Source organism: Macrotis lagotis, chromosome 4, assembly GCF_037893015.1.
Source record: "Macrotis lagotis isolate mMagLag1 chromosome 4, bilby.v1.9.chrom.fasta, whole genome shotgun sequence".
Taxonomy (NCBI): Eukaryota; Metazoa; Chordata; class Mammalia; order Peramelemorphia; family Peramelidae; genus Macrotis; species Macrotis lagotis.
This window is the reverse complement of record NC_133661.1, coordinates 51,852,744-51,880,194: the sequence shown is the minus strand read 5'-3', so window position 1 is coordinate 51,880,194 and position 27,451 is coordinate 51,852,744. Positions and strand designations below refer to the sequence as shown.

The 27,451-nt window shown below is 42.8% G+C and overlaps 1 protein-coding gene across 1 annotated transcript in view; it reads right to left on the bottom strand.

The window, feature by feature from the left end:
- The window catches only part of LOC141522654 (cadherin-23-like), a 420,576-nt gene that overhangs the window by 59,801 nt on the left and 333,324 nt on the right, over nt 1-27,451 (bottom strand). Inside the window, exon 11 of the mRNA XM_074236182.1 lies at nt 26,409-26,597. Coding sequence (XP_074092283.1) covers nt 26,409-26,597 — 189 coding nt within the window. The remainder of the gene's footprint in view (nt 1-26,408; nt 26,598-27,451) is intronic.

Below are 27,451 nucleotides of genomic sequence, written 5' to 3'. Positions count from 1 at the left end.
GACTATTTCATTTTTATCTTTCTACCCCCCCCCCAATCTCCTCACACAGGGTCTGGTACATAGCAAATGTCTAATAAATAAGGACCTGTTGATTAGACCATAGGGATTCTATAAAGTAAACACCCTCTCCTCTTTGTGTGGTACTCTCTGACTGATCTGTGTTCCAGATCTGCTTTTGACATCTTCCCCTTGGAACCTCAGATATATGACAGGAGAGATATTGGGACTAGCCCCTTCTTGCCTGCTATTAAAAGTCCTCCACAGTCTAGCTCCCGGTTACTTCTCAGTCTAACTCCATAATATTCTCCACCCCAATACTCCATTCAGTCATGTTGGCATGCTAGATGATTTCCATGGATGATGTTCCAGCGCTGATTTCTGGAACACCCTCTCTTTTGTAGAATCTCTGGCTTCCTTCAAAGCCTGGTGCAAGCCCCCCTTTCCTACAGGAACCCTTTCCTCCTTCCTGCTGGCTATTTGCACCCTCTTAAATTAAGTTGCATTACTTTGCTAACCTTTGTATTTGGTTATGTTTCTAGTAATACAGAGCTTCAGAGTGAGCAGAGGCTGCCATTTGTCATCTGATTGGGTTCTTCACCTCGCAGGCTGGTGAGGAGCAAGTGAAGCAATGTCTAAAACGGGATTGGAACCATTGACTTCTTCCTCCTTCGCCTTCCTCCAGCGCAGGTGCAACTGAGTCTGCAAAGGCCACACTGCTGGGGAATTCTGGCAGGTCCTGAAGAGGCTTCTAGCTTGGGCTTGCTGGTGGACTGCATCCCTGTCATAACAATAGCTAGCTTTTATAGTGTCTACCGTGAATTGGGCATTGGGCTTTGATATCATTTGACTCTCACAAAACTCCTATGAAGTAGGTACCATTGTTAGCCTCATTTTACAAGGGAGGAATCTGAGACAGAGGTTAAATGAGTAGATCAAAGTGAGATAGCTGGTGTCTGAGGCAGAATTAAAACTTAAGTTTCCTGACTCTAAACTGAACATTCTGACAGAGGAGTTCATGATCAGAAGATAGAATGATAAGTGATCAATTTTTAGACATAGCAGCTAGATGGTAAAGTGGATAGAACAATGAACCTGAAGCCAGGAAAATCTGGGTTCAAAGCTCCAGTAACCTTGGGCAAGTCACTTGACTTCTGCCTGCCTCAGTTTCCTCATTTGTAAACATAATACTTGCATCCAAAGGTTGTTAAGATCAAATGAGATATTTGTAAAACACTTTGTAAACCTTAAAGTCATTTCAATGCTAGCTTTATGATTGTTATTGGTGAAGATCGTCTACTAAGGGGTGAAGGAATGATCTAGCTGGGGAGAGATAAAAACCATAGTTTTTAAAGTGCTGGTTACTTGAGTTATGGTTAGAAGTTCAAAACTTCTATAGTCAGGAACACAAAGGAGGCTCAGTTTTCTTTTCTTTCCTGCCTTTCTTTCTTTTTTGTTTTTGCAAGGTAAAGGGGTTAAGTGACTTGCCCAAGGTCACACAACTGGGTAATTATTATACATCTGAAGCTGGATTTGAACATAGGACCTCCTGATTCCAGGGCCAGTGCTATATCCCCTGCACCATCTAGCTACCCCTTCCCCTTTTTAGAAGTTCAGTTTTCAATTGTGGGAGGGAATGGGGCAAGGTGGATCTCTCCCCCCTCCCAATATTTTCAAACCTTTCCCATTGTACTTTCTCTAGATTCTGATCCAAGACTGTCATCAGCTCAGAGCCCACAGGTTCTGGGGGGAGTGGGGAGTGACAAAAGTCTGGGACAAAGTTCCCAGTTATGGAACTTCAAAGAGAGAAAGCACACGAGCAGATCACTTAACAAAATAAAGGGTAAAGACTGAATTATCTAAAGTGAACAGAAAGTGAGGAGTCCAAAAATGTCTACAGGGCTGAACCAGAGAGCCAAGGATGATGGTGCTGAGAATCATCTGAATAGAGGTGGAAGTTGGAAGCTGTGGCAAGCAATGTGATGACTAAAGGTTCTCTTAAGCATTTTTGTGAAACTCAGAGGTGTATGAGTATTATGCTTCCATTTTACGGATTGTTAAAATCAGGCCCAGTCAAACTGAGGACAATGGTCAAGGTCCTGTTGCCACAGGCAGGAGGAGGGAAAAACACCCTGTAATGATGGAAAGCACCTGTCTATCTACTCACTCTTAAGGGACGACCCAGAGAGAGGTCACCGACTTGTCTCTGAGTGCCATGCCTCTAGGTTTCCTGCTACAGGCAGCTTCTTGTGGGTCGGTGTGGGTGGCAGGGGGTCCTCGAAGAGTTATCGAGGGGCTATTTTGTCAGGAAGCATGATAGAGAAGAACATCAAAAGGAACCCCAGCATGTGCCAAAAGGAGCCTGGTGGATTAAATTCCTTTCCAGCTGGGAAATCTGATCGGGCTGGTGATAGCTGCCATCCCCAATTACCAGAGGCTGCACCTCCCCACGTGTCATCTGGGGGGGGGGAGCTGGCCCCCATCTACCCATGGGGAGCTGGCTGAGATGACTCGGGCTTATTTATTTATTTATTGGAGATGGAGAGAGGAGGGGAGGGTAGCTTAGCACATAAAATAATTCTCCCCCTGATGATTTCTGCTCCCATGCAGCTTGCTTTGCTCCTGGTTACTGAAGCCGTTGTGCCCCCCGTGGAGGGCAGAGCGCCAATCTTCCCGTGTCCCCCGTTATCAGCTGCCTGCCAGAAGGGGCTGGCATGCAACTTTCAACTTCTCCATTCTCCCCCACCCCCACTCTTTATTCCTACCTCCCTGATCCTGCAATAAGAGGGGAGGATGGGTCTTGATAACTTTGAGAATGAGAGTGGTATTTCCAAGGCCTTTCTTTCCCACTCTTCCTCCTGCCCCCACCAGTTATCACCTATCTTGGTTTGACTGAGTAGGTTTTCCTTTCTATCTTTGACTAGGCTTTTAACAGCCCAATTTATTGGGGAACAAGTAGTGGTGAAGGAGGAAACAAGGGACTCTGCCCAGGTCTTTACTTCCCACATTTCATAAAGTGTTCTCCCATACACTAGCTCTCTCTCTCTCTCTCTCTCTCTCTCTCTCTCTCTCTCTCTCTCTCTCTCTGTGAAGACATATGAAAAATCAAATATTCATCCAGGGAGTCACCCACAAAGATATCCTAAGTTTGTCCAAAGGAGACTAGATTATGGGGAAGTGTGACTGGGAGGGGGTTCAGAACACCATTAAATTACTTCCTCCTCCCTAGGGAAAAGACAAGTTCTGTCCTGATCCTTCCCACCCCATATCAGAAAGCTATCTCACAAAGGCAGCCACACCCTATCACTGTGCTTCTGATTGGTGGTTGCCCACCAGCAGAAATTGGAGTAAGAAAATGAGCCAAATTTACTTTTGGTTCATTTTCTTACTAGCTTCATGATCTCAGATGAGTCAACCCCACCAAACCCAAATCTCTAAACCCCAATTTAAGAATCCTTAGACTCCATGAGCTCTGAGGTCCCCCATGGCAGCATGGCTATGATTTCATAAACCTTCCCCTCTCAACCTTGTGAATCTCAAAATTCACAAGACAGTCCCCAGATCCCCAGGAGCCTTACCTGTTCAGCATCTCTGCCCCCTGTTCCCACCACCCTAGCTTCCTCCCAGACTCAGATCCTATAAAATGTCATTTCTCAGAAAGGCAGGCATAGAGAAATCTGAAAAAGGGCAACTCTCTACACAAGATCTTTCAGCAAGTAAGGCTGAGCTAGGACAAAACTCAGAGGGGAGCTTAGACATCATCTCCTTTACTTCAACCCTAATCACTTGGTCATCTTCCTACCCTAAGAGCTCAAGGACATTTTCAGAAATCAAAAAACTACAGAGTTAGAAAGGAACTGAAAGGTCACCTAGTCCTTGCCCTTGACTGATACATTACTCCAATGTCCCTGCCCAGTGGTACACATTCTGTATTAGAAATCTCCTGAGTCAAGCTTTAGTCACATACTCTTCTTATGCCCATAGTCTGGACAGCATCATGATCCCTAAACTGCCCACCCCACCTTACAACCTGATAATTACAGTATTGATGTGTTTCAGGGGTAGTGAAAAAGAGCACCAAGTTTGTAGGCAGAGGACCTGAGTTTTACTTTTGACTCATTTTCTTACTAGATTTGTGATCTCAGATGAGTCAATATCTTAAATCCAAATTTCTGAACCCCAAGTTAAGAATCCTTAGACTTGATGATCTCTGAGGTCTCTCCTGACTCTATGGCTATAATCTCACAAGCCTTCCCCCTCTCAACCTGGTGAATCTTAAGATTCACAAAAACAAGGACCATCTTTATCCTTTCTTCTGTATAGTGTGTGCTCTGTTCCCCATCCTCTGAACTCTGCATAGACTTGTCCTTACTTAGTGGCATCTCTAGAGAAAAACCAATGGCACATTTCCTTCAAGAGAAAAAATTCTAGGGGATTTCCTATTAGAAGACATTCTCAGGGGTGGCTAGGTGGCATAGTGGATAAAGCACTGGCCCTGGAGTCAGGAGTACCTGGGTTCAAATCCGGTCTCAGACACTTAATAATTACCTAGTTGTGTGGCCTTGGGCAAGCCACTTAACCCCGTTTGCCTTGCAAGAACCTAAAAAAAAAAGACATTCTTTCTGGTGCTATTCCTTCTTCCCAAGGGTTGGAGGAAGGACATCTAGAGGTGTCTGCACAATGCTCTCCAATGACCAAGTGACATGATCTTCAGTGTACCTGAATCTTTATTTCTGCTATATTAGGGGTATGAGTGTGAGAGTGGTGGTGATAGCAAGAATTAAGTAAAGTAAGGGAGAGCCTAGTGGATTTCTATGATGTTCACCAAAGAGATTTTTGACTTAGTTGTAGTTCAGAGGCAGAGCCCTTGGTCATGAAAATGGGAAAAATTGAAAGGCAGTCACCTCCAAACAGCTCCTGGTTCCTAAGGGACTACAAAGGAATAGTTTTTTCCTCATTTTTTGTGGTCCCTGTTTAATCTATGCTATTGAGTGACAGAAAATCAAACTCCCCCCATGTTGTGTTCTTTATCACTCCATCATTCATTGCTTAACTTAATTAAGACTAAGCAGACATCCAGAGTACACGTGGCTAGAGAGGTGTCCCCCATCTTCAGTTTTACTGCACCTTGTGGAGAAGTTGAGACTCTCCTTCCTGCTCTCCCTGCAAAAGGATAGTGGAATGGACTTTTGGATTAATGTAAGGCAATATTTCTTAGCAATTAAAAATATTCAAAAGGGGATTGGGCTACATTGGGTGGTAATGAGTCTCCATCACTGGAGGTTTCCAAGTGGTGGTTGGATGACAACACACCTAAATATTTAGTAGAGAGTATTCCTGTTCAGGACCAGTTCAGTTTGGACTTAATGATAACAGAGTACCCTTCTAGTTCAGAGAGGCTGAAATTTCAGAAGCAACTATTTCATGGTTGTTCTTTCTATAACTAGGTCCCCAAGCCTTGCTGAGTACTCTTGATGTGTCAAGAAACCAAACTGGGAATGGGGAGGGATAAGCCAGTAGTTCTCATCCATTCTCCTGCCTCCATATTTCAAATCTCCTAGACAAAATTCAATCAAAGATCCAACACTGGGTCTTAGAAAATGTCAGGAAAGTAGGCAGCTAAGTGGTATAGTCGATAAAAATGCCACACTTGGAGGAGCTGAGTTAAAATCCTGCCTCACATTTACTAGGTTGTATGACTCTGGGCAAGTCACTAAACCCCTTTCAGCCTTAATTTCCTCTCCTATTAAAATAGGGATAATAGTAACTATCTGAAAGGGTTAATTTAAGGATCAAATAATATAATGTAAAGCATTTTGAAAACCTTAAAGAACTAAATAAACACTAATTAGCTTTTCCATCTCACACCCTTCAAAAATCTTGGGAAATTCAAACTACTTTTTTCTTCTTCTCCATCATTTCCTTGTTTGCATAAAAGATTACATCCTTTGGTCTTGCTAAAACATTTTTTTTTAAATAAATTTGGCTCCCTTTAGTTCTCTCTGTGACACAGGACACAAAATCCTGGTAGGGAGTTTTTCTTTTTTTTTTTTTATAAGGTTTTTGCAAGGCAAACAGGGTTAAGTGGCTTGCCCAAGGCCACACGGCTAGGTAATTATTAAGTGTCTGAGACTGGATTTGAACCCAGGTACTCCTGACTCCAGGGCCAGTGCTTTATCCACTGCTCCACCTAGCTGCCCCTAGTCCCTTCCCTTCTTAAAGCTTCAGTTTCTTCATCTGTGAAAGAAGGTCATTGGAGTGGAAGATTCCTAGGGTCCCTTCTAGCTGTCATATTACTTCACAAACCTTTGTCTCCTCTAACCTCCATTCTCTGTCATTCCCCTTCGAATACTGGGTAAAGAATGTTGACTCTGCAGTCAGAAAACTTGGATTCTCTCCCTCTGTTGACTTCATATTTCCTAGGCTACCTTGGACAGGTCTCTTAACTATGTAGGACTTTATAAACTAAGGGCATTGTAGAGGTGACCTCTCTTATGCTTTCCCCTTTTCAGTTTCTTTGCTTCTCTCTCTTTCTCTCTCTCTCTCTCTCTCTCTTTCTCTCTCTCTGTCTCCCTTTCCTCTCTGTCTCTATATTTCTTTCTCTCTAGCTCTCCCTCCTTTCTCTCTCTCCTCTCTCTGTATCTGTTTCTTTGTCTGTCTCTATCTCTATGTGTCTGTGTCTCTGTATCTTTCTAACTTTCTCTTCTCTCTTCCCTCTCTGTCTCTGCTCTCTCTCTCTCTCTCTCTCTCTTCTCTCTCTCTGTTTGTCTCCCTTTCCTCTCTGTCTCTATATTTCTTTCTCTCTAGCTCTCCCTCCTTTCTCTCTCTCCTCTCTCTGTATCTGTTTCTTTGTCTGTCTCTATCTCTATGTGTCTGTGTCTCTGTATGTTTCTAACTTTCTCTTCTCTCTCTTCCTTCTCTGTTTCTCTCTCTGTCTCTGCTCTCTCTCTCTGTTTCTGTCTCCCTTTCCTTTCTTTCTCTATATTTCTCTCTCTCTAGCTCTCCCTCCTTTCTCTCTCTCTCCTCTCTCTGTATCTGTTTCTTTATCTCTATCTCTGTGTCTGTGTCTCTGTGTTTCTAACTTTCCCTTCTCTCTTTCTCTCCCCTCTCTGTTTGTTTCTGTCTCTGTCTCTGTCTTAGCGCGCTCTCTCTCTCCCCTCCCTCCCTCCCTCCTTCCCTTCTTCTCTCTCCCCTTGTGTGAGCTCCTTCCTTCTCCCCACCTCCCCTCCTCTCCCTCCTCTCCCTCCTCTCCCCAGGTTATCTGGAGAATTCGGCACACGCCTGCACAGACGGGATCAATCCGAGGCTGCCTTGCCTTCAGCTTATCTCTGCTCCAAATGATTGATTTTCCCTCTTTAAGAGTAATTTGCTGGTGAATTCCATGTATTGCAAAACCCCTGTGAAATCTAATTCAATCGGATTGGCAGCTGGCACTTTGGGGAAAGAATACTGGAGAGCCGTCAATTTGGGCCTGTGTATGTGTGTATTATATGTCCAACGTGGGCTGGATATAGAGCAGGGAAGGGGGCGGGCAGGTGCTTCTGCACTGCAGGGACACCTGTACATTGGGGCCATCGGTCCCCTGGGAAATGTATTCAGAATACGTATGTGCCAACTGCCCGAACTTGGGTTTGATTTGTAATTTTTTAAAAGGTAGCTTGCTTTTGTTGTGAGAACAATGAAATCAGAAAGCTTGGTTACTCCTTTTTGGCCCATCCCTTGTTGTGTGATCTCAAGGAGACCATCTGAGCCCTCTGAATCCTGGTTTCATCCTCTATAAGATGAGGCAGTTTGGATAGAGGTGGGTGGGTGGGGGGAGGCAGGTGGAGTAGACAGAACTCTAGACAGAACAAGAAGTTGTGACTTTGAATCCTGCCTCCAAAATTGGCAGGTTGTACAGAAAAGGCTTCCCTGTGACTCAGTTTCCCCATCTGTCCAATGGAATTGAGGATACCTATAGCAGGATCATTGTGGGGATTAAATCAGACAAGTGCTCAGCAAAATGGCATATCATACAAATGGGGCTATTTTTCTTAATGGAAAGTTCTATATTCAGACTGAGTCTATCACAAAACTGCCCATAGAGAGCTGTATGTCCCAAGCAAGTCCCTCTGGGCCTGTTTCCTCATCTGCACAAAGACAAAGGTGGGGGAGGGACATTGGCTGATCTCTAAGGCTCCTCTCCCTTGAGCTAACTCCAAATCCTCTGACCTGTGACGAGACAATGGGGTGTCTTTCAGTTCTCAGTTTCTCTGATTTATGAATCCTATTTGCTTATATATAGTCAAACGTCTCCAGCTCCCATGAGAATTAGACAAATCAAGAGTCTGGCTAATTCTTCACTCTCAGGTGCCCTTGACTCTTTACTCTTATGCCCAAATATTCCAAGCTCACCGAGAGGACCGTTCCTTAGACCTCCCTTGGAAGGAATATGAACATCATTCCAGATAACTAACAACAGTAAAAATGAAGTCTCTGGACCTCCCCCCCCCCCAAGTATCTGTTCAGTAAGTCTTAGCCCCTGGCCTGCTTAGTCATCTAGCTTTTTTGCTTGAATGACCTTCCGTGAGCCACCCTTTCTGAATAAAACTGGAAAAGGACTGTATGAGGAAATGCTACTGATGAAGGAAGAGTTTGTCATTCTATACAAGTGGAACCTAGAATCAAAGGACCTCTGAGACCACAGAGTCAGACCTGATGGCATTCTCAGAGGGACCTAGTACAACCTCCCATTTTATAGATGAGATAAACTGATGTCCACAGAGAGGGAATGACTTCTTTCTCACTTACAGAAGGTAAGTAGCAGAAATCAGAGACTCTGATCCTCACTCCTTAGAAAGAAAATGCTTTTTCCTGCACATCAAAGATGATGCTCCTTCTCTGTCCAGGGTGATTTGACTTCACATTCTACCTCTGACACTTAGCTGTGTGATCCTGGTAAAGTTATTTAATCTCCTTTTGCCCATTTCCTCAACTATAAAATAGGGATAATGATGGCAAGGTGGTTGTGAAGATTATATGAGGTCATCATGGTAAAAGTTCTCAAAACAGTGACAATATACAATAGGAGATTTATAAATGTTAGATGTTATCAGTTATTACCCTACACAAAGTAGAGTCATGAGAATGGCCATGCATTATCATCATTTAGGGTTCACAAAATACTTAACACACACTAATCTTACTTGATCCCTAAAGCAATCCAGAGACATACACTCTGGATATTATCACAGTCATTTTACAGATGGGGAAACTGAGGTAAGGCATGACTAAATGACTTTCCTGAGCAGATGCAGTAATTGAACCCACCTCTCTTGACTTTGAGCTTAGCGTTCTTTTATTAAGCTCCACCAGTTCTTGTAAACTTTGAAGTATTTTTCGGGTAGTTGGAGGGTGTGACTGATGACCAGATGCTTTAACCAGCACTCCTTCTAATTAACAAGCAATTAGAAGAATAGGTTTGGGGATGCATCTGTGGCAAGATGAAACATTCTCCCCCAACTCTGAAGGATTGAAATTGGGACTTTAGCTTCATTATCTCAGTGGTGAACAGTAGCTCAGGCTACAGGAGAATCTGAGTCTAGAGACAAAGGATTCACTGAAGGCCATTGTCAAACTCTGTGGTTTTGCTACATGGGTAGGAATTGGCAGCACCATACAGCCCAGAATGGCTAGAAATGGGCCAGTTGTTTCCAAGCTTTGGGCTAATGAAATTGCAGGAGCAGACATTCCAATCCCCTACCTCCAGGCTTCATCAATAGTGCCCCTGGAAAACATTTCTCGAACTTTTTTCAATTATATAAACTCAGTGATCAGCTTTATCAGGGACATCACATTTTCACTTAGAGGGTGGCTATTCAGATCTTATTACTATTAGTAATATCAATACTGTTAGTATCAAGATTTGGTGTCATTGATATCCTGCTCTGCCCAAGCTAGGTGTAGCAACAGGTCCCAGAAGGCAGGGACCAAATTTGCTATTTCCTCAGGGTCTCCTAATAGTGAATAATACAAGGGTCTGCTCTTAGTCTTTGTTCCATTGAGGGTACTGTCCATCTTTGGAAGGAATCTGGAAAAGTAAGTCCTGCCTCCACCAGTGAGGCCAGCCTTGGTCCCTTGGTCAGTCCTCCCCAGCCCTCTGGTCAGGTCCCTTCACCTTCCTTGGCAGATGTTGGAGCACAGCAGGGAACTTGAGGAGAAGAGATACAGAGCCAAAAATTTCTGGTTTTCCTAGAACCTGCCTCTTTCTGTTTACCATGCTAAAACTATTTCCATGTTCCCACAGAGAGAGGAATGTGTAGCAAAGCAAAGAAATCTATATGCCTTATGGAAATCAGGAGGGGGCAATTGCCATACCCTAATCACACTACTTTGCATTCATCTGTGAACTTTCTCCTCTGGACTCCAAACCTTCTTAGGGATGCTAGAGGGTTCATCTTGGCTGAACCTCCGGATGACAGGGAGGTCACTGGGAGCACCCTCCCTTGTGTCACTCTCCTTGGAGAAATAGAAATACAAGAGTGGGAACAGGCCTGGACTCTGAATCAGGAGGGCAGTTAGGTGATGCAGTGAATAGAGTACCAGGGACCTGGAGTCAGGAAGACCAGAGTTCAAATCTGACTGTGTGACCTTGGGCAAATCATTTAATTCTATTTGCTTCAGTTTCTTCATTTGTAAAATGAGTTGGAGAAGGAAATCACATCCCTTCAGTATCTTTGCAAAGAAAACCTCAAATGGGGGTCATAGAAAGTTAGACATGACTGAGGAACAGTTACAATAATATGAATCATTCATCTTGGATCCTTTTCTTGAGATTTCCCCGTGGATTTGCTGTGTCTGAGAAATGGTTTGCCCTCTCTGGTCCTCAATATTGTGGCTTGTAGGAGGCAGTGAGGAATCTGAGATCTCTGATGTCCAAATTTGTAGACTCCACTGCTTTGTTCTGTTCCGGGGCTACTTAGAAGGAGTCTGGCCACTGGATTAAAGATCACTGGCCCATAGCTGGGCAGCCTAAGGCAACCAAGCAACGAGGAAAGGATGAGGAAAGGAAAGAAACCTAGTAGAGAAGGAAGAATGCCAGTTTTGGAGTCAGGAGATCTGGATATAAATTCAAGCCTGCTTCTTACTACTTCTGCAAACTGCTTTTCTAGACTTCAGTTTCCTCATATAAAAAATGCAGGGGTTGGACTGGATGAGCCTTCAAGTTTTGTCTATGATCTTAGGATCTAGGATTGGAACCCAGGTTGAAGAAGAGAAGAGGACTGAGAAAGCAGAAGGCTCTTCCACACATGCCCAAGCTGTTGTCCCTAGAACAAACATTCTTAATTTTTTGTTTGTTTGTTTCATGGACTCCCTTAAGCAGTCTGGAGAAGCTTATGGGCTCCTTCTTAGAGGAATACTTTTAGATCTACAAAATATAGACTATAAATGAAGTCAATTATTTTTGAAGTGCTGTTATCAATATCTATATTGGAAAAAAAAGTTCCAAGATGCCAGATCAAGAATGCATGCTCTAGGGGCAGCTAGGTGACTCAGTGGATAGAGCACCGGCCCTGGAGTCAGGAGGACCTGAGTTCAAAGCCGGCCTCAGACACTTAATAATTACCTAGCTGCATGACCTTGGGCAAGTCACTTAACCCCACTGCCTTGCAAAAACCTCAAAAAATGTGTGCTCTAGAATGAAACTTTAATTTTTATATTATTTGTATTTAATTTTCTAGCACTTTGTTTGATATCAAGATGTATAAATCCCTTGTCCCCCCTGTTTCACTTCCTCTCCCTTCCCCAATCTACTTGTTATTCCCAGTTTATTATCAACATTACCAACCTACCCTCTCTGAAAAAGTCCCTTTTATTAGAGCAGACTGGTCCAGCCTGGAAAAATAAGGAAATTTGTAGGTTCTGACTCAAACACATTCAATCTTCCCCAAGATACTGCTGGGATTCCCCTCCCTCCAGGGCAGAAATGCCATGTGAATGAAAATGTCCCTTGGGAAATTGGAAGGATGGAAAAAAACATCTTGAACACAAATCGCAGTGGAAAAGTCCCTGGATTTGGAACCAGAGGTCTTGGGTTTGAAAATCAGAACTGTGTGATCTTGGGAAAGTCACAAACTCTCTGGGCCTCCGTTTGCTCAAATGTAAAACTAAGTTTGTAATAGGTGACTCCTAAGATCATTTTCAACTCTAGGCCTGTGTTCCTATATTTGGTTGTTGCCCTTTAATCAAGTAGACCTCCTATGATCTATGACCCTCTTTGTGATAGAAAACCAAGATCCTGGGCAGTCTTGTGATTGCTCCTAATTCTTCTGATCTCCATGAGGAGCCACCATCTTTGAACTGGCACTGCCCTGCATCTAATAAGCTAAACCCCAGACACACACAGAGCTGGTGAGTTCACCTGTTCAGGTGTGCTCCCTACAAGTCCTGGGTACCACCCAAACCTACCATTCCAACCCAAAGTGTCTATGAGTGAGTGGAACTCACACATGACTTACACATGCAAGGGTGTACAAGAGGATGTCACTGGGAGAAGCGAATAAGGAAATGCCATTCACGAGGACTAGATTGCTGTATTGGTCTGGAGGCAGAAGGGCAAGATTGGAGCTTTACTTCTATGTGTCCTTGGGCAGAATCACTCAATCACTCTGAGCCTCATCTAAAATGGGGATAAAATAATGGGCTTGTAGTAAGGACCAAATCAACTTGAAAGGATTGCATAGCTAAGTTGTTATTACTGTTGGCCAGTTTCCCAAGGGTGGAATCAGTTGGTGGTTATGAAAAGGAAGGTGTTCACCTCTCCTAGATACCACCACCAACTAGCACATTAGCAGAACGTGCTTGTGTTGGCTCTTTTCTTTGCAACCTAATGGTTTGTTTATTTGGACATTTTCCTTCTTGGAGACTGTTTGTACATCAACAAAGCTATTGAATATTTTTATTTCCCCAGTTAACTATTGGGAATATCAAAGATGAGACTTTCTGTTGTAGATAATGGGAAAGGGGGCAGATTTGGGAGAAGATACCACAACTTGGGGATTCTAATTCTATTATTAGAAAATGCAAATGTTAAAGGGCATCTAATCCTCTTTTCTATCCTCCATCCACAATTTTCTACTTTCTTTGAAATGGGGGTGATGGTACACCAGAAAATTTGACTTGGGGAGAAGCTCCAAGAGATCGAGGAGAAGAGATGGTTGCATTCTCCTTCATGTCCTTGCCACCTGTCCCAGCAGGAATCTGTATACTCCTGTTATTTGCTGATTAGAGTATTTCACAGCCCATGATCACGGTGATAGGGTGATAGACACAAGTCTAACTCCCAGCTGCGAAGTGCTTAGCTAGTCCTTAAAGGCAGCAGGAGATACAAGATACCTATTTATCCCCAGCAGTGGTGCAACTAGGAGGTGGCAAATTGGGTAAATGCCCTGGCAAAAAATTTGGAAGGAGTATAGAAATTGACAAACTCCAAGAATGGGCTGGGTGGGCAACTAAGAAGTATGGATGAAATATGGGTATGAGATTTTGGAAGTCATAAAGGGACTGTCTATTGGTGTAACCAGGTACCTTCCTAAACAAGCCACATAATATAGCCAAGGTTCTTACCCAGAGGCCATAAATTTATTTAAAAAATATTTTGATAATCTCACTTTAATGTAATTGGTTTTCTTTGTCATCCTTTGTATTTTCTGTGTTTAAAAATATTATTCTGAGAAGAGGTCCATAGGCTTCACTGGACTGTTAAGTAGGTCTATGACACAAATAAGGTCAGACCCCTTGGAACTGGGGAAAGACAATTGTGAGTCTGGAGAATTGACTGTCATTATCTGTCCCTCAACCACAGGTCCCTTTGCCTTATGGAACTCAGCTTCCTCATCTTTAAAATGAGGGGTTTGGACCAGATAATTTCTAAGTTCCTTGCTATCTCAAAAAATCTGTGATTCTAAGACTGTTGGGTCAGCAGTACAGCTTCCTTGGGCAGAGACAAAGCTGGAATCCTAAATTCTAAGTGTCACTGAAATTTAATTCTTTGAACACTCCCATGAGGGAGACATAGGCTTTAAACTATTTTAGTGGAGGGGATGGGTTGTACAAAGCCATGGCTACTCCCTGTCATGCCAGCTTTGAAGGGCACTGACTAAGATTAGAGGGGCAATCTGAGAATTGGGGTGCAAAGATTTTTTTTCTGTATGAAAATGAGCAATCCACTTACAGGATAGAACTAAACTGTCCCAAGAGGAGTCAGAGTAGAAAAATTGGGTGGCCGAAAGGAAATGCAGGTTTGTACTCTGGCATCTGAGGGAGAGAAGAAATTATTCTGCTCTGGGAGGAATAAATAGGTCTTTCCTTCTTTTTTCTTCATTTTTTTGTGGCACTCTGCCTTTAAATTAAATGATTTTTAGAAGCATGATTAGTATCCTCTTATTCAGGTAACAGCAATAATTCTAATTTATAAATCACTTTACTTTTTGCAAAGTGCTCTTCTCACATCAACCCTGTACAACTGTTGGTGCAATCCTATCCTCATTTGAGAGGTGAGATCCATTGGTATGAGAGGATGCCAGCAGATAGGAACTTCCAGAGTGGTAAGTGGAGGAATTTCTCCAGCAGTTCAGAAAGGAGGGGGGATAAAAACCTATCTAGGAGTCAGTGAAAATGATGAATTCAAATGGGTTGAAGTTGGCTCAGTGCCAGAAAGCTAGGGAGTACACTTGAGGAACAAGGAACCAGGAGGCTGGGTACAAGAAAGAGATAAGAGCTGGAGGTGGGCATCATGGCTGCCAAACATGTCTGGCATCCTACCTCCACTAATGATCTGGGCCTCATGAAAAAAGCATTGCTAATTGAACTTTCCGATAAGACAAAATTAGGAAGTGTTTGAAATACCACAGAGGATACTCCGTAATCCTTGGGGAAAGGGGGGCAGCTTAGGATGGCAGGGAGGAAATAACTCAATGGGAGGCAGCTTCAGATAAAATATAATAACAACTATCATTGTCACAATAAGAACTTCAGTGAAGGCAACTGGAGAGAAATTAATGGGAAGAAAGTACCGGCTGGTTTGTTGTGCTGTCCTTGGCTTCTCTTCCAGAGATGGAATTTCCTTTGAAGTCTACACATCTATCCCTTGGGCACTCCAATGGTAGTGGGGGGGGCAAAGACCCTGGAAATGTCAGCTGATGCCAAAAACCTAAGGAAGGCCTACCTCACAAGTAGCACTCCTTTGCCAATAATAATAACTCCTGTGTCTATGGCCCTTTATGGGTTCAAAATGCTCCTACCTCAAAAAATATCTTTTAAATATCTGCTATATACACAAAACACTACCTTAGTTCCAATTCTTAACTAAATTTGTCTCACAACAACCCTGGGAGATAGGTAGCCTAATTGTGTCCAAACTGATTTTGCATCCTATCTCATTCATGGAGCACCTACACAGATGACCAGTCATTGATAGTTCAAAGACTTTATAGAGGCTTGCCCAAGACCACACAGCTAGAATATGTCCCAGGTGGGATTTAAACCAGACTTTGCTCACTCCAAGTCTAGGACTCTATTCACTATGTCTTACTGCCAACTTCATATTATGATGAAAAAACTGAGACTCAAAGACATGTGACTCATTCCCCAGACATAAAATTAGTAAGACAGTGTGGACTAATGGATAGCATGTTGAATGTAACATTAGGAAGACCTGGTTTGAGTCCCACTTTTTGCCTATTCTGACTATGTGACTCTGGGCAAGTCCCTTGAATTTTTGATGCCTTCTTTAAGATTATTGTTGGAGAGAAGGTAGCACTCTGTGTTGGTCAATGAAGGTCAGATTAAAAAAAGTCATTATTAATATTGTTGCAAGGAGGGAAGAGATGGGGGGAGGATATGGTGGTGAAAGAGGGCAGAGAACTCATGGACCCATTGAGGTTGCCACAAGTAGTACAAGTTCCTTGAGCCCCATTTCCTCCTAACTTTGCTTGGGAATCATTTCAAGCAGGGTGGGTATGATGGGCAGCCAGGGAGTGAAGTGGATAGGACACTGGATCAGAAGTCAAGAAGACTCATCTTCCTAAATTCAGTTTGGTCTCATATACTTCCTAACTATATAACCCTGGGCAAGTCACTTATCCCTATTTGCCTCAGTTTCCTCATTTGCAAAATGAGTTGGAGAAGGAAATGCCAAATAACTACAATACTTTTGCAAGAAAACCTCAAATGGGGTCATGAAGAGTTGGTCATGACTGAAATGACAGAACAAAATGATGGCCCACATCTGTCCCTTTCCCTCTACGTCCTCTCCTTCACTCAGACTAGGGTTTGTGACTTTATCTTGGACCAAGCGATTGTTTGGACAAGTAATTTATTTATATTAGTTCCTTTCATTTCCTTAAAGAGTGTGGAATGAGACCACTGTGAACTTACAGATTCAGAAGTGCAAGAGAACTCTGAGGCCATTTAGCCCAAGGGCTCTTTACTTTTTTTTTTGGTTTAGATCCTTTTGGCAAGTAGTAATCTGGTGAGACCTGATGGGTCCCTTCTCAATTATACTTTAAGTTACATAAAATAAAACACATGGGATTACAAAGGAAAACAATTATACCAAAATTCAGTTATCAAAATATTTTTGGAAAAAAAAATCCCAAGAAGTTGATGAAAACCATTGAAGAAGTCTTGGTCTCATTTTATTGATAAGGAAAGTGAGACCCAGGGCAGCCCAATTACTGGTCCAAGGTCCCAGAGGTGGTAGGTAACAGAGGGGAATTTAACCTAGGTTCTCTGACTTTAGGAGGTGCACTTTCCATTGGGTCTCACTGTCTCCTTCTGTGTTTTGCTGTTCAGTCATTTTTTCAGTCATGTTTGAATCTTCGTGACCCCATTTGGGGTTTTCTTGGCAAGGAGACTGGATTGGTTTGCTATTTCAAGGTCCTCTCTCCGTCAGACTGCTTTTGATCACCTTCACTAATGGAGGGATAGGAATAGCTCAGATAACTCAAAATACCAAATAATGATAAAAACAAGCATCTATATGTTTGGTGTCTTGGAATTTACTGTAGAATTTTCCCTTCTTGTAGGAGGATTCTTTTTTCTAGTTGGGTTTCTTGAGCAAATGAGCTGATATTCTTTGAGTGAGGGGATGGGAGAATTGATGGGGGAAAAAAAGAACTCTGGGCTGGATACTCTACATTTCACAGAATTAGCAACTGGCCGCAAGTCTTTCCTGTACCCCTCTGGGTACAGGAAAAGGAATTCTAATTCTGGTACAATCATCGATAGCCTGTTATGTCTCTGGGGTAAATTTGCTGACTTTCTCTGGGTCTCATCTTCCATTCTTCTCTAACAAAAGGTGGTGGTGAGAAGCAACTATGCTTTTCAATTATTGTAATATTAGTTATTACCCAAAGTTTTATGGTCAGAGCTCCAATCAGGGGACTGATGGTGGTGGTGTTCATCTTGCTAGGAGCTAGGACTGGATATGATGTGGTTGAGGGGGGGTGATCTATAGGAAGGCCTGAATCCCCCTGGGAGTGCAGCTAGGGAGGAATCTGCAGCTTTGATGTACAAGGTATGTGAGAAGTAAATCTAGGAATGAGGAGATATGGGCACAGACATATCAGCTAATGGTAGAAAATAAATAAATTTAAATAAATATATGGTTGCATACAGTGGGATCTGATAGGGTAGAAGCATTTATGGAATGGAAAGTGAAGAAGGGTAATAAACACCACTCTGGTCCTAGGTTTGGATTTTCCCCATCCCTGGTTCTTTATTTATTTTGGAGCATTCTATCCCTGGTGAGCTGGCTAATTCTCTTTGTCACTGGTTTGTGTGTTATTTTTTTTTCTTATGTTCTTCAAACAAATGAATTGTGTCATCTTCAGCATGAAGCACCATAGTAGTGAATTAGCTTCTGCCAGATGTGTCCCTGTTAACCTCTGGTTTGGGAGAAGAGAAGCTTCCTCCCCCCCGCCCCCAGCCTTTGTCTCCTTTGTCTTTTTCTTTTCCATCACATTGGAGACATGGAGAGGCCCTGTCTGTGGACTGATACCTTCAGGATAATCATCTATTTTCACTGGATTCCATGACAGAGTCCAACTTGAGTTGGAAAACAAAGGATCTCATCAATGAATCAGTCAATAAATATCCAGGGACTGTGTTGGGTTCTAGATACAAATAGAAAACTAAAACAGTTCTTGCCTTCAGGGAGATTATAGTCTATCAAAGGAGACAACATGGACATAGATAGGATTAACCACCTGTTCCTGGATAGGACTGACTCTTATCTAATAATCAGAAAATCGTGAATATTTTCAAAGGTCTCCTATCCTGAGTCCTCTTACTGAACTGTGTGATCTCTGTCAACTTGACTACCCTTCCAGAGCCTCACTTTCCTCAGCTGCAAAAGTGGGACCTTGGCAAAATGACCTCTAAGGTCACTTCCATTTTAAGTCCCCTTATGTTTCACCCCTATGTTTCTTTTTGTTCTTGAGTCTATTTTCTCTCTGCTCACCACTCTGCTTCCCTGATTAAGTCTTCTTTATCTTCTGATCTCTAAGTAGTTTTTTAAAATTTATTTTTATTAAAGATATTATTTGAGTTTTTCCCCCCAATCTTGCTTCCCTCCCCCCCACCCCCCAATGGAAAGCACTCTGTCAGTCTTTACTTTGTTTCCATGTTGTACCTTGATCCAAATTGGGTGTGATGAGACAGAAATCATATCCTTAAAGAAGAGAAGTCTAAGAGGTAACAAGATCAGAAATAGGATATCTCTTTTTTTTCTAAATTAAAGGGAATAGTCCTTGCACTTTGTTCAAACTCCACAGCTTATCTGGATACAGCTGGCACTCTCCTTTGCAGACAGCCCAAGATTGTTCCCGATTGTTGCACTGATGGAATGAGCAAGTCCTTCAAGGTTGAACATCACTCCCATGTTGTTGTTAGGGTGCACAGTGTTTTTCTGGTTCTGCTCATCTCACTCAGCATCAGTTCATGCAAATCCCTCCAGGCTTCCCTGAATTCCCATCCCTCCTGGTTTCTAATAGAACAGTAGTGTTCCATGACATACATATGCCACAGTTTGCTAAGCCATTCCCCAATTGAAGGACATTTACTTGATTTCCAATTCTTTGCCACCACAAACAGGGCTGCTATAAATATTTTTGTACAAGTAATGTTTTTACCCTTTTTCATCATCTCTTCAGGGTATAGACCCAGTAGTGATATTGCTGGGTCAAAGGGTATGCACATTTTTGTTGCCCTTTGGGCATAGTTCCAAATTTCTCTCCAGAAAGGTTGGATGAGTTCACAGCTCCGCCAACAATCTAATAGTGTCCCAGATTTCCCACAACCCTTCCAACAATGATCGTTATCCTTTCTGGTCATATTGGCCAGTCTGAGAGGTGTGAGAGGGTACCTCAGAGAAGCTTTAATTTGCATTTCTCTAATAATTAATGATTTAGAGCATTTTTTCATATGGCTATAGATTGCTTTGATCTCCTCATCTGTAAATTGCCTTTACATATCCTTTGACTATTTGTCAATTGGGGAATGGCTTCTCTAAGTAGTTTTTATAAATGATATGCTGCATTATACCTTGGAGCTTTTTGAAGAAGGAGAAATATGCAGAGGGTCCCTTATGGGATCAGGCTTAATTAACTTGCCCAGGGTTACCCAGCTTGGAATTATCAAATGTTTGAGACTGGATTTGAACTCCGTTCCTCTCGACTCTAGGACTAGAGCCCTAGCCTCTTCCCGACTAGCTGTCCCTAAATCAGGGACCCTTAGCCTTTTTGTGTAACTTGGGTGGCATCCTGCTACTGCCACATAAGGTTTTCTTTTCTTTTCTTTTTTTTTGCGTTTTTTCAAGGCAAATGGGGTTAAGTGGCTTGCCCAAGGCCACATAGCTAGGTCATTATTAAATGTCTGAGACTGGATTTGAACCCAGGTCCTCCTGACTCCAGGGCTGGTGCTTTATCCACTGTGCCCCCTAGCTGCCCCTAACATGGGGTTTTCTAGATCACAGGAGAACAGATTTAGAGCTGGAAGGGAACTTGGAGGTCATTCCTTCCAACACCTTCATTTGACAGATAAGGAAACTGAAGTCCACAAAGATGAGGTGATTTGCTGGACACAAGTAAGGGTCTGTAGTAGAGTTTGAAATCAGGTCTTTACGACTTAAGATTCAGCATGACCCTTCACTAAAACCGCACTTCCTCATTTAGTGGCCTCAAAGCCATATAATAACTTCTTGGTGTCCCAAAGAACTAAGACTGTAAACTATAGGTATATTGCTTATCTGTATCAGTGAAAGGAAGCTCAATAGAGCTGAGTTGGACCTGGAGTCAGGAAGACTCATCTGGCCTCAGATACTAGATGAGTGACTCAAGGCAAGTCATTTAACCATACTTGCCTCAGTTTCCTCATCTGCAACATGAACTGGAAAAGGAAATGGTAAATTACTCCAGTATCTTTGCAGAAACCCCAAATAGTGTCATGAAGGACTCAATAACACAACCAGATATATGTGTATGTGCACGTAATATACACCCACCCCACAGACCCACACCCACACTCAGGTGCTCTGAATTCTTGAAAAGAAACTTCCTAAGTAAATCTAAGATATTTCTTTGGCTCCCTGATTCAAGGGGTTTAATAGTCATTTCAATTATGTCAACTAATAGAACAGAATAGATAGTAGAAAGTATAAAATGATTGCTAATGGGAACATATTCTCAATATTTAGGACAGAGATCTCATCTCTCTTTCCCCACACCTGATCTGACCCTTCTGCTCTAGTCCTGCCTGAAGCTTACCCTTGTTCCTCTACAAGACCCATAAGAGAGTATTACACTCTGCTTAATAAAGATTTGCAAAATGCTTTGCCCATATTATCTCATCAGTCCTCACAACATCCCTATGAGTCAGGGGCTATTATTATACACATTTTACAAAGAGGGAAATTGAGGCTCACCTAGACTAAGCAAGTTGCCCAGGGCTACATGGTCATTAAGTGTCTAAGACAAAATCTGAAGCCTGGTGCTCCTGACTATAAGTTGAACAAGGTGCATAGGCACCTCTGCCTCTCTTCACTTTTGTGCTTGGCTATCAGTTGGTTCCAGAACAATTAAAGCAAACAATAATATGAGGAGCAATAACCCTTACCTCATCCAGGCAGAATAACATTTACTGCTTTTGGTTCAGCTGTGGAAGAATGTTTTTGTGAATAGTTCTGTTACCAGGGGGGAAGAAAGGGGGTGGGAGGGGCAGAGGAGTAAATCCAGAAAAAGCCCAAGAAGCAAAACAAAACATATCCAAGAAAATGAAGATCCCAGAGACAGGGTGAAAGGGGTAGTACACCACCCAACCTAACACCGACATCGAGAGAGCATTAAGGATGGTGGTAGGGAAAAGAACCCAACTCGTCACTACCTTTATGCTTTCTACCAAGAGAAAGACCAAAGCAACTCATGGCAGTGAGTTCTAGGCACATTTATCTTGGGCTTCTTGTGTCATGACTTACAGTTTTAAAGGGCTGTGGCTGGGCTCCCTCTCTATTTTCCCTATCTCTGATGTTGATGCTTTAGTATCAATAGAAATGAAGATGGGGAGGAAAGTTACTTATGGAGCTTCAACCATTGTTCTGGGAGGTTGAACTTGGGAAAGAAAGCCAGGAAGCATTGTGGAATAGTGGGAAGAGTGCCAACTCTGGACTCAGGACCTGGTTTCAACTCTCATCTCTGATGCTTATTACACATGCGACCTTGGATCATTCCCTTCATCATAGTTTGTCTGTATAATGAAAGCACTGGATCGGATGGCTTCTGACATTCCTTAGAGTTCAAGGGAAACAGTGGATAGAATGCAAAACCTGGAGTCAGGGAAAGTCAAGTTCAAATTTGGCCTCAGTGACCTACTAGCTGTATGACCCTGGATAAGTCATGTAACTTTTATCATCCTCAGTTTCCTCTCCTGTAAGATGCAGATAATGAATGCTAGCACTACCTCAGTGGATGAAGATCAAAGGAGAAAATTATATATATATGTATGTATATATATATATATATATACATATACATGTAGATTATTATATACAGAAGAACTATGGAAGGCAGCCTGGGGAGGCAACAGACTCCATTGGGTCAGAAGTCTTAGATCCTTGTTCTGGGGGAAATAACCTCTGAGGTTCTATCCAGCTCTGATTTCTGTGACTCTAGGACCTGAGAACTAGTGAATGTTTGATCTGGGCTTCTAGAGCTAGAAGACACCTTACTGTTCATTTAGCTTCATTAAATTGAATGCGTCGGGGTGGCTAGGTGGTGCAGTAGATAGAGCACCAGCCCTGGAGTCAGGAGTACCTGAGTTCAAATCCGACCTCAGACACTTAATAATTACCTAGCTGTGTGGCCTTGGGCAAGCCACTTAACACCACTGTCTTGCAAAATCCTAAAAAATAAAAATAGAAAAATAAATTGAATGAGTAATTTTCATAGTATAGTTGTGGGTCACAAAACTTCCTTGGCTTATGGGCTAAAGTGCTACTTTCTTCCAAGAGTCTCTGTTTTCTTTTTTCTATGTAGCCTCTATAGTCCCAGCAGTGGTATTTTGCACCAAAATCTAGTAATTAATCCATCATACAGTTTTTGAGGGTTTTTTTTTCATTTTGTTTTGTTTTGCTTTGTATTTTTGGTAGTGAGGACAAGTTTGCATTGAGCCTCTGCAGTCCTCTCTCAGACTCATTTGTGACCCATAGGACCTATTTATGTCTGGTAACAGGGTTCTCACCTAGTAAATGTTTGTGGAATTGAATTCAGTGGAATGAAATTCTCTGAGTGATGCTAACAGTCTACAACCTTGACCTTTCTGGACTCTGGCCAATTTGGAGTCAATGGCGTTCACAGCTATCAAGAGTAATATGGCTAAAAAGATGACTTTCTTTTCTTTCATGCAAAATAGTTTCACATAACTACACTGTTCAGAAAACAGTTTGAAAATTCCAAAGTCATTCTCATTGGTTTGCCTCCTCTGCCTTGGCCATGTCCATTATTCCCAATAATACCCATCTTCTCATTCCATGGTTCCCTCTGTCTCATCTCCAAAGCACACACCTCTATCCGGTGTCATTTTAAGCCAAACCTTTTTTTCCTCTAAGAAGGGTGGCATTTTATTTCTTTTGGCTGTTGGGCTAGTTTCTTTTTAGACACTCTGATTGGTCTTCCTTGAAAAACCAGGAGGAATTTCCAGGAAACAAACTCTGTTGTTTCATCTTTGCTGTTTTTTTTTTTTGTGTGTGTGGTGGTTGTTTGTCCTTCATTCTTTTTCTTTTTTTAACGTTTTTGCAAGGCAAACGGGGTTAAGTGGCTTGCCCAAGGCCACACAGCTAGGTAATTATTAAGTGTCTGAGACCGGATTTGAACCCAGGTACTCCTGACTCCAGGGCCAGTGCTTTACCCACTATGCCACCTAGCCTCCCTGTCCTTCATTCTTGAAGGGAGACCAGGACATCAAGGAGGTGATGCCATAACATTCATGTGAACTGGATTTGAGTGAGGGGGTGCTGACCTAAGTCACCAACCTCACTTTCTCCTCCAGAGTCACCTGGTTTCAGTGGCCAGAAATAAATCAGGATGACTGGAGATAGCCTTGAATGAGAGACAATCAGGGTTAAAAGACTTGCTCAAGGTCTCACAGCTAGTGTCAAGTATCTGAATTCAGGTCCTCCAGACTCAAGGACCAGTGCTCTATCCACTGTAATCCCTAGTTCCTATAAGAGGGCTCAAGAAGCATTTCACGCCACAGAAGACCCCTCAACCCCTACAGATGCCATCTTAGGCATGAGAGGGGCCACAGTAACGTTTGCATGGATGGAAGTCATTATACTATATGGGTGCTTAACCTTTTCTGCATCATGGACCCCTTGAACAGTCTTGTGAAGCCTATTTTTTACATGCATAAAATAAAATAGAGAGAACTACAAAGGAAACCATTTATATTGAAATACAGTTATTGAAATAGCTCAAACAAAATACAAACCACTTTATATACTCTATGGCCTCAGATTGGAACAGGGCAGTGGCCCCTACCAGGGTCCAACACACTGGCTTCTTCTAGAGTTCAGAGGGGAAGAGACATTGTACTTCCTCAGCCAAGGGAACACGAGATGTCATCAAGTGCAAGGCTGATGCTGAAGACACTAGCATCTGGGGGAATGATTTCATTGATGTTCTTAATTCAGCTTAGTTTTAGGAAACTGGCTTCTTGCTTCACCTGTTTTTGGATAGGAGACCCTGTGTTGGATTTGCCTTGGGCCTTTCAATTGCTTCTTGATTAAATACCTTATCCTGAGCACTTCAAAATCAAATGTTTTCTCCAACCTGGGGCCCAAATTTTGTCTTTCCCCTTCCCAATAAAACTCTAATGCTCCAACCATACTCTTTTTTTTTTTTGCTTACTGTCCTCTAAATCTGACTTGTATAGTTTCCTGTAAACTCCTTGAAGGAAAGGACTGGGTCATTTTTCATCTTAATAATCCTAGCATCTAGCATAGGACCTTCCACACAATAGATGTTAATTGGATTGAACTGAAATTTCCTGCCTTTGTACCTTTGCCCATCCCAAGTTCCCTCCCTGGGATACCCATTACCTCAATGGAAATTTTCCTACTAAGTCCAGGTTGAAGTGGCCCCCATAGTGCCCACTGATCACATATATATATGACCTGACATCACCTTTGCTTTACAAGTGTGGATCCCTTCTCCTCACCGATAATTTTTTTTTTGTGGGCAAGAGCTGTTCTTCTATCCTGCCCCAAGAGTCTAACACAGTACCTTACATAGATCAATAAATGAATTAATTTGATTATAATGATGGATCACTGAGAAAGTCATGGCGATTCCTTTTTTTGTAGATATTTTAGAAGCAGATCAAGAGAGCTGGGAGGGACCTTTGAGGTAACCCAGCTTATTTACAATGAAGGGAACAAAAGTCTATAAAGGTTACTCTACTGCCTCAGGACCACCTAGAGTGAAAAATCAAATCCCCGTTTTCTGATTCCTAAGTTAGAACATTTTGCTACAACAAAGTACACAGACTGTCAGCCATGGTTTTTTAAAACAAAAACTGGATTTCCCTATATTGTTCCCTATCTGCCAAAAGATTAGCAGCTGCTCATGGATCTCATCATCATGGAAACTTTAATGGATTCTTTTTCTAACTTGAGCTGGTTAAGCATCCCTGGGGTCTCCCATTCTCAGGGGCTCACCATATTAATGCTTCACTGAATATGACTCAGCTGTCTGTGATTCAGAAATGTCAACAGATCTGCCAGACTCCGCATTATGGTTATGTGCCTTCATGGCTGGCTATCGTCAATCCTGTGAAATAATTTTGTCCCATCTGTAGGTAGGAGAATGAACTTGGGAATTTTGAGATGGGACAGGAGGGAGTTCTCTTCTGGAGATGCTGTGATTCCCTGTGTGGGACCAAGGTTTGCTTTGGGGAAATGCAGATTGGAATGGAGGATAAAGCCCCTATAGTGGGAAGAAAAGGTTAATTATGGTGACTGGGGGTGAGGGGAGGGGCAGATGGCTTGATAATTAGACATTGTGGAGAGCAGGATGGTGGAAGAAGGAGGAGGAAGGGGCAGTGGGGAAAAAGTCAGCCAAGAATCACAGGACCTCATAAGATGAGTAATTGGAGAGCATCACCTCAGGGCTGGAAAATCTAATGGAATCTCTCAGTGGAATGGTCCTAGAGCGGGGATAATAAATAGAAATCCCATTAACAATGGCTGCAAAGGAATTCCAGCTGTGGGCAGAAGGGGAGGCCCGGGCTCTTGGGAGGGAGTGAAGGGAGCAAGGCCAGGATGAGAGGTCATACCCACTGGGCAGAGCCTAGCAATTCCTATTCTACCAAAGACTCAACCTTAAGCTAAGGGAAATGGGCACAGTGGGCACAGTCTAAGCTAGGAACAGCCTTTTTCTTAAGCTGCCTCAACCAAACCAAGGTAGCTCTGCTTGTCTCTACTCCCACCTCTCCATCCCCACCCCAGGGGCTTGGGAAACTAGGCTAGGGCCCTTGGGAACAAAGACAAAGGGTCCTAACCTCAAGCAGAGTCTACTTAATATTTCCCCACCATTTCCCAAGCACTTTAGAAACAAATACTACTTTGCATTTTTCCAATATAGAAGGTGGCATACCTATGATAAAAACCTATTTAGGCATAATATTTCTTCTAAAAGTTGCATGTGATTATATTTATCTTCATAATAGCATCCTTCCTGTATTTGTGGGGCACCTTAATTCCAGATATAATCAATAACCCACTCATGATCACCCACAGACCAACAATGATCAAAGGATCCAGGCAATAGGGATAATGTGAACATCCTGGGGATGGGTAGTGTCTGTTTCTTGGGACTCACCTCATCCTTGTCCACCACCTGGATGAAGAGGGGAAGGGCGAAGCCCACTTGGGCCAGCTCAGTGATGGCCACACTGTACTCGGAGCTGTTGAACTCGGGGGCATTGTCGTTGATGTCAATGACAAGGATGTTGAAGGTGGTGATGCAGGAAGCATCTGATGGGGTTCGGTCATCATAGAGTTCTGTGCCCTGGATGCCAGAGAAAATACATTTAGCTATGGGTAGTTGTAGGAAGGAAGAGAGAAGGAAGGGGTTAGGGCATGTATAAGAACCCATTTGAAACAAGGAAGGGGCCCTATCTTTTTGTTTTCTTGGTGACTTGCCCAAGATCATACAGCCAGATAATTCTTTTAGTGTCTGAAGTTGGATTTGAACTCAGGTCCTCCTGACTCCAGGACTGATGCTCTATCAACTGTGCCACCGAGCTGCCCCCAAAAGGAGCCCTATCTAAAATAACAGATGGGGAAACTGAGGCACAGACTTGTTGGCAATTTACCATCCAATGAATTACTATAGCTGTGAGACTATGTTAAGCACCAATAAGGCATGCTGGCAATGGGGAGTAATGAAAGAATTCTGTCTTAGAGTCTTAGAGACTATATAGGACAGGAAGAAGTAGGTGGGAGGCGAAGTCAGACTCTGAGGAGAGAATTATGGATAATAGTGCAGTGTAGGGCCGGAACCTGTGTCGATTGACACCTGGGCAAGGGTTAGGCACAGAGGATTCTTGCGATAGTATCGTTTTCCTAAATCCCACTTCTCTTCAACCTCTGTCCCCCTCCAATAGCCCATACACTTCTTTCTTCATTGAGGGAAATAGTTAAGGCACCCTGACAGAAGAGGAGGGAGCAGGAAGGGGAAGTGGAGAGGAGAGGAGCCTTATTGACTTCTGGCTATTAGCAGAGGGCCTTGACTGAGGTTCAGTGTAGCAATTTCTCTGGTTGTCTTTTCCAACCTGCTAGAACAGTCTCTCCCTGAGCCCAGAGCTTCCTGCCTTTGCCTGCTCCCTCCCCCTTCCTCAATCAATGGCCCCTCTCACACCA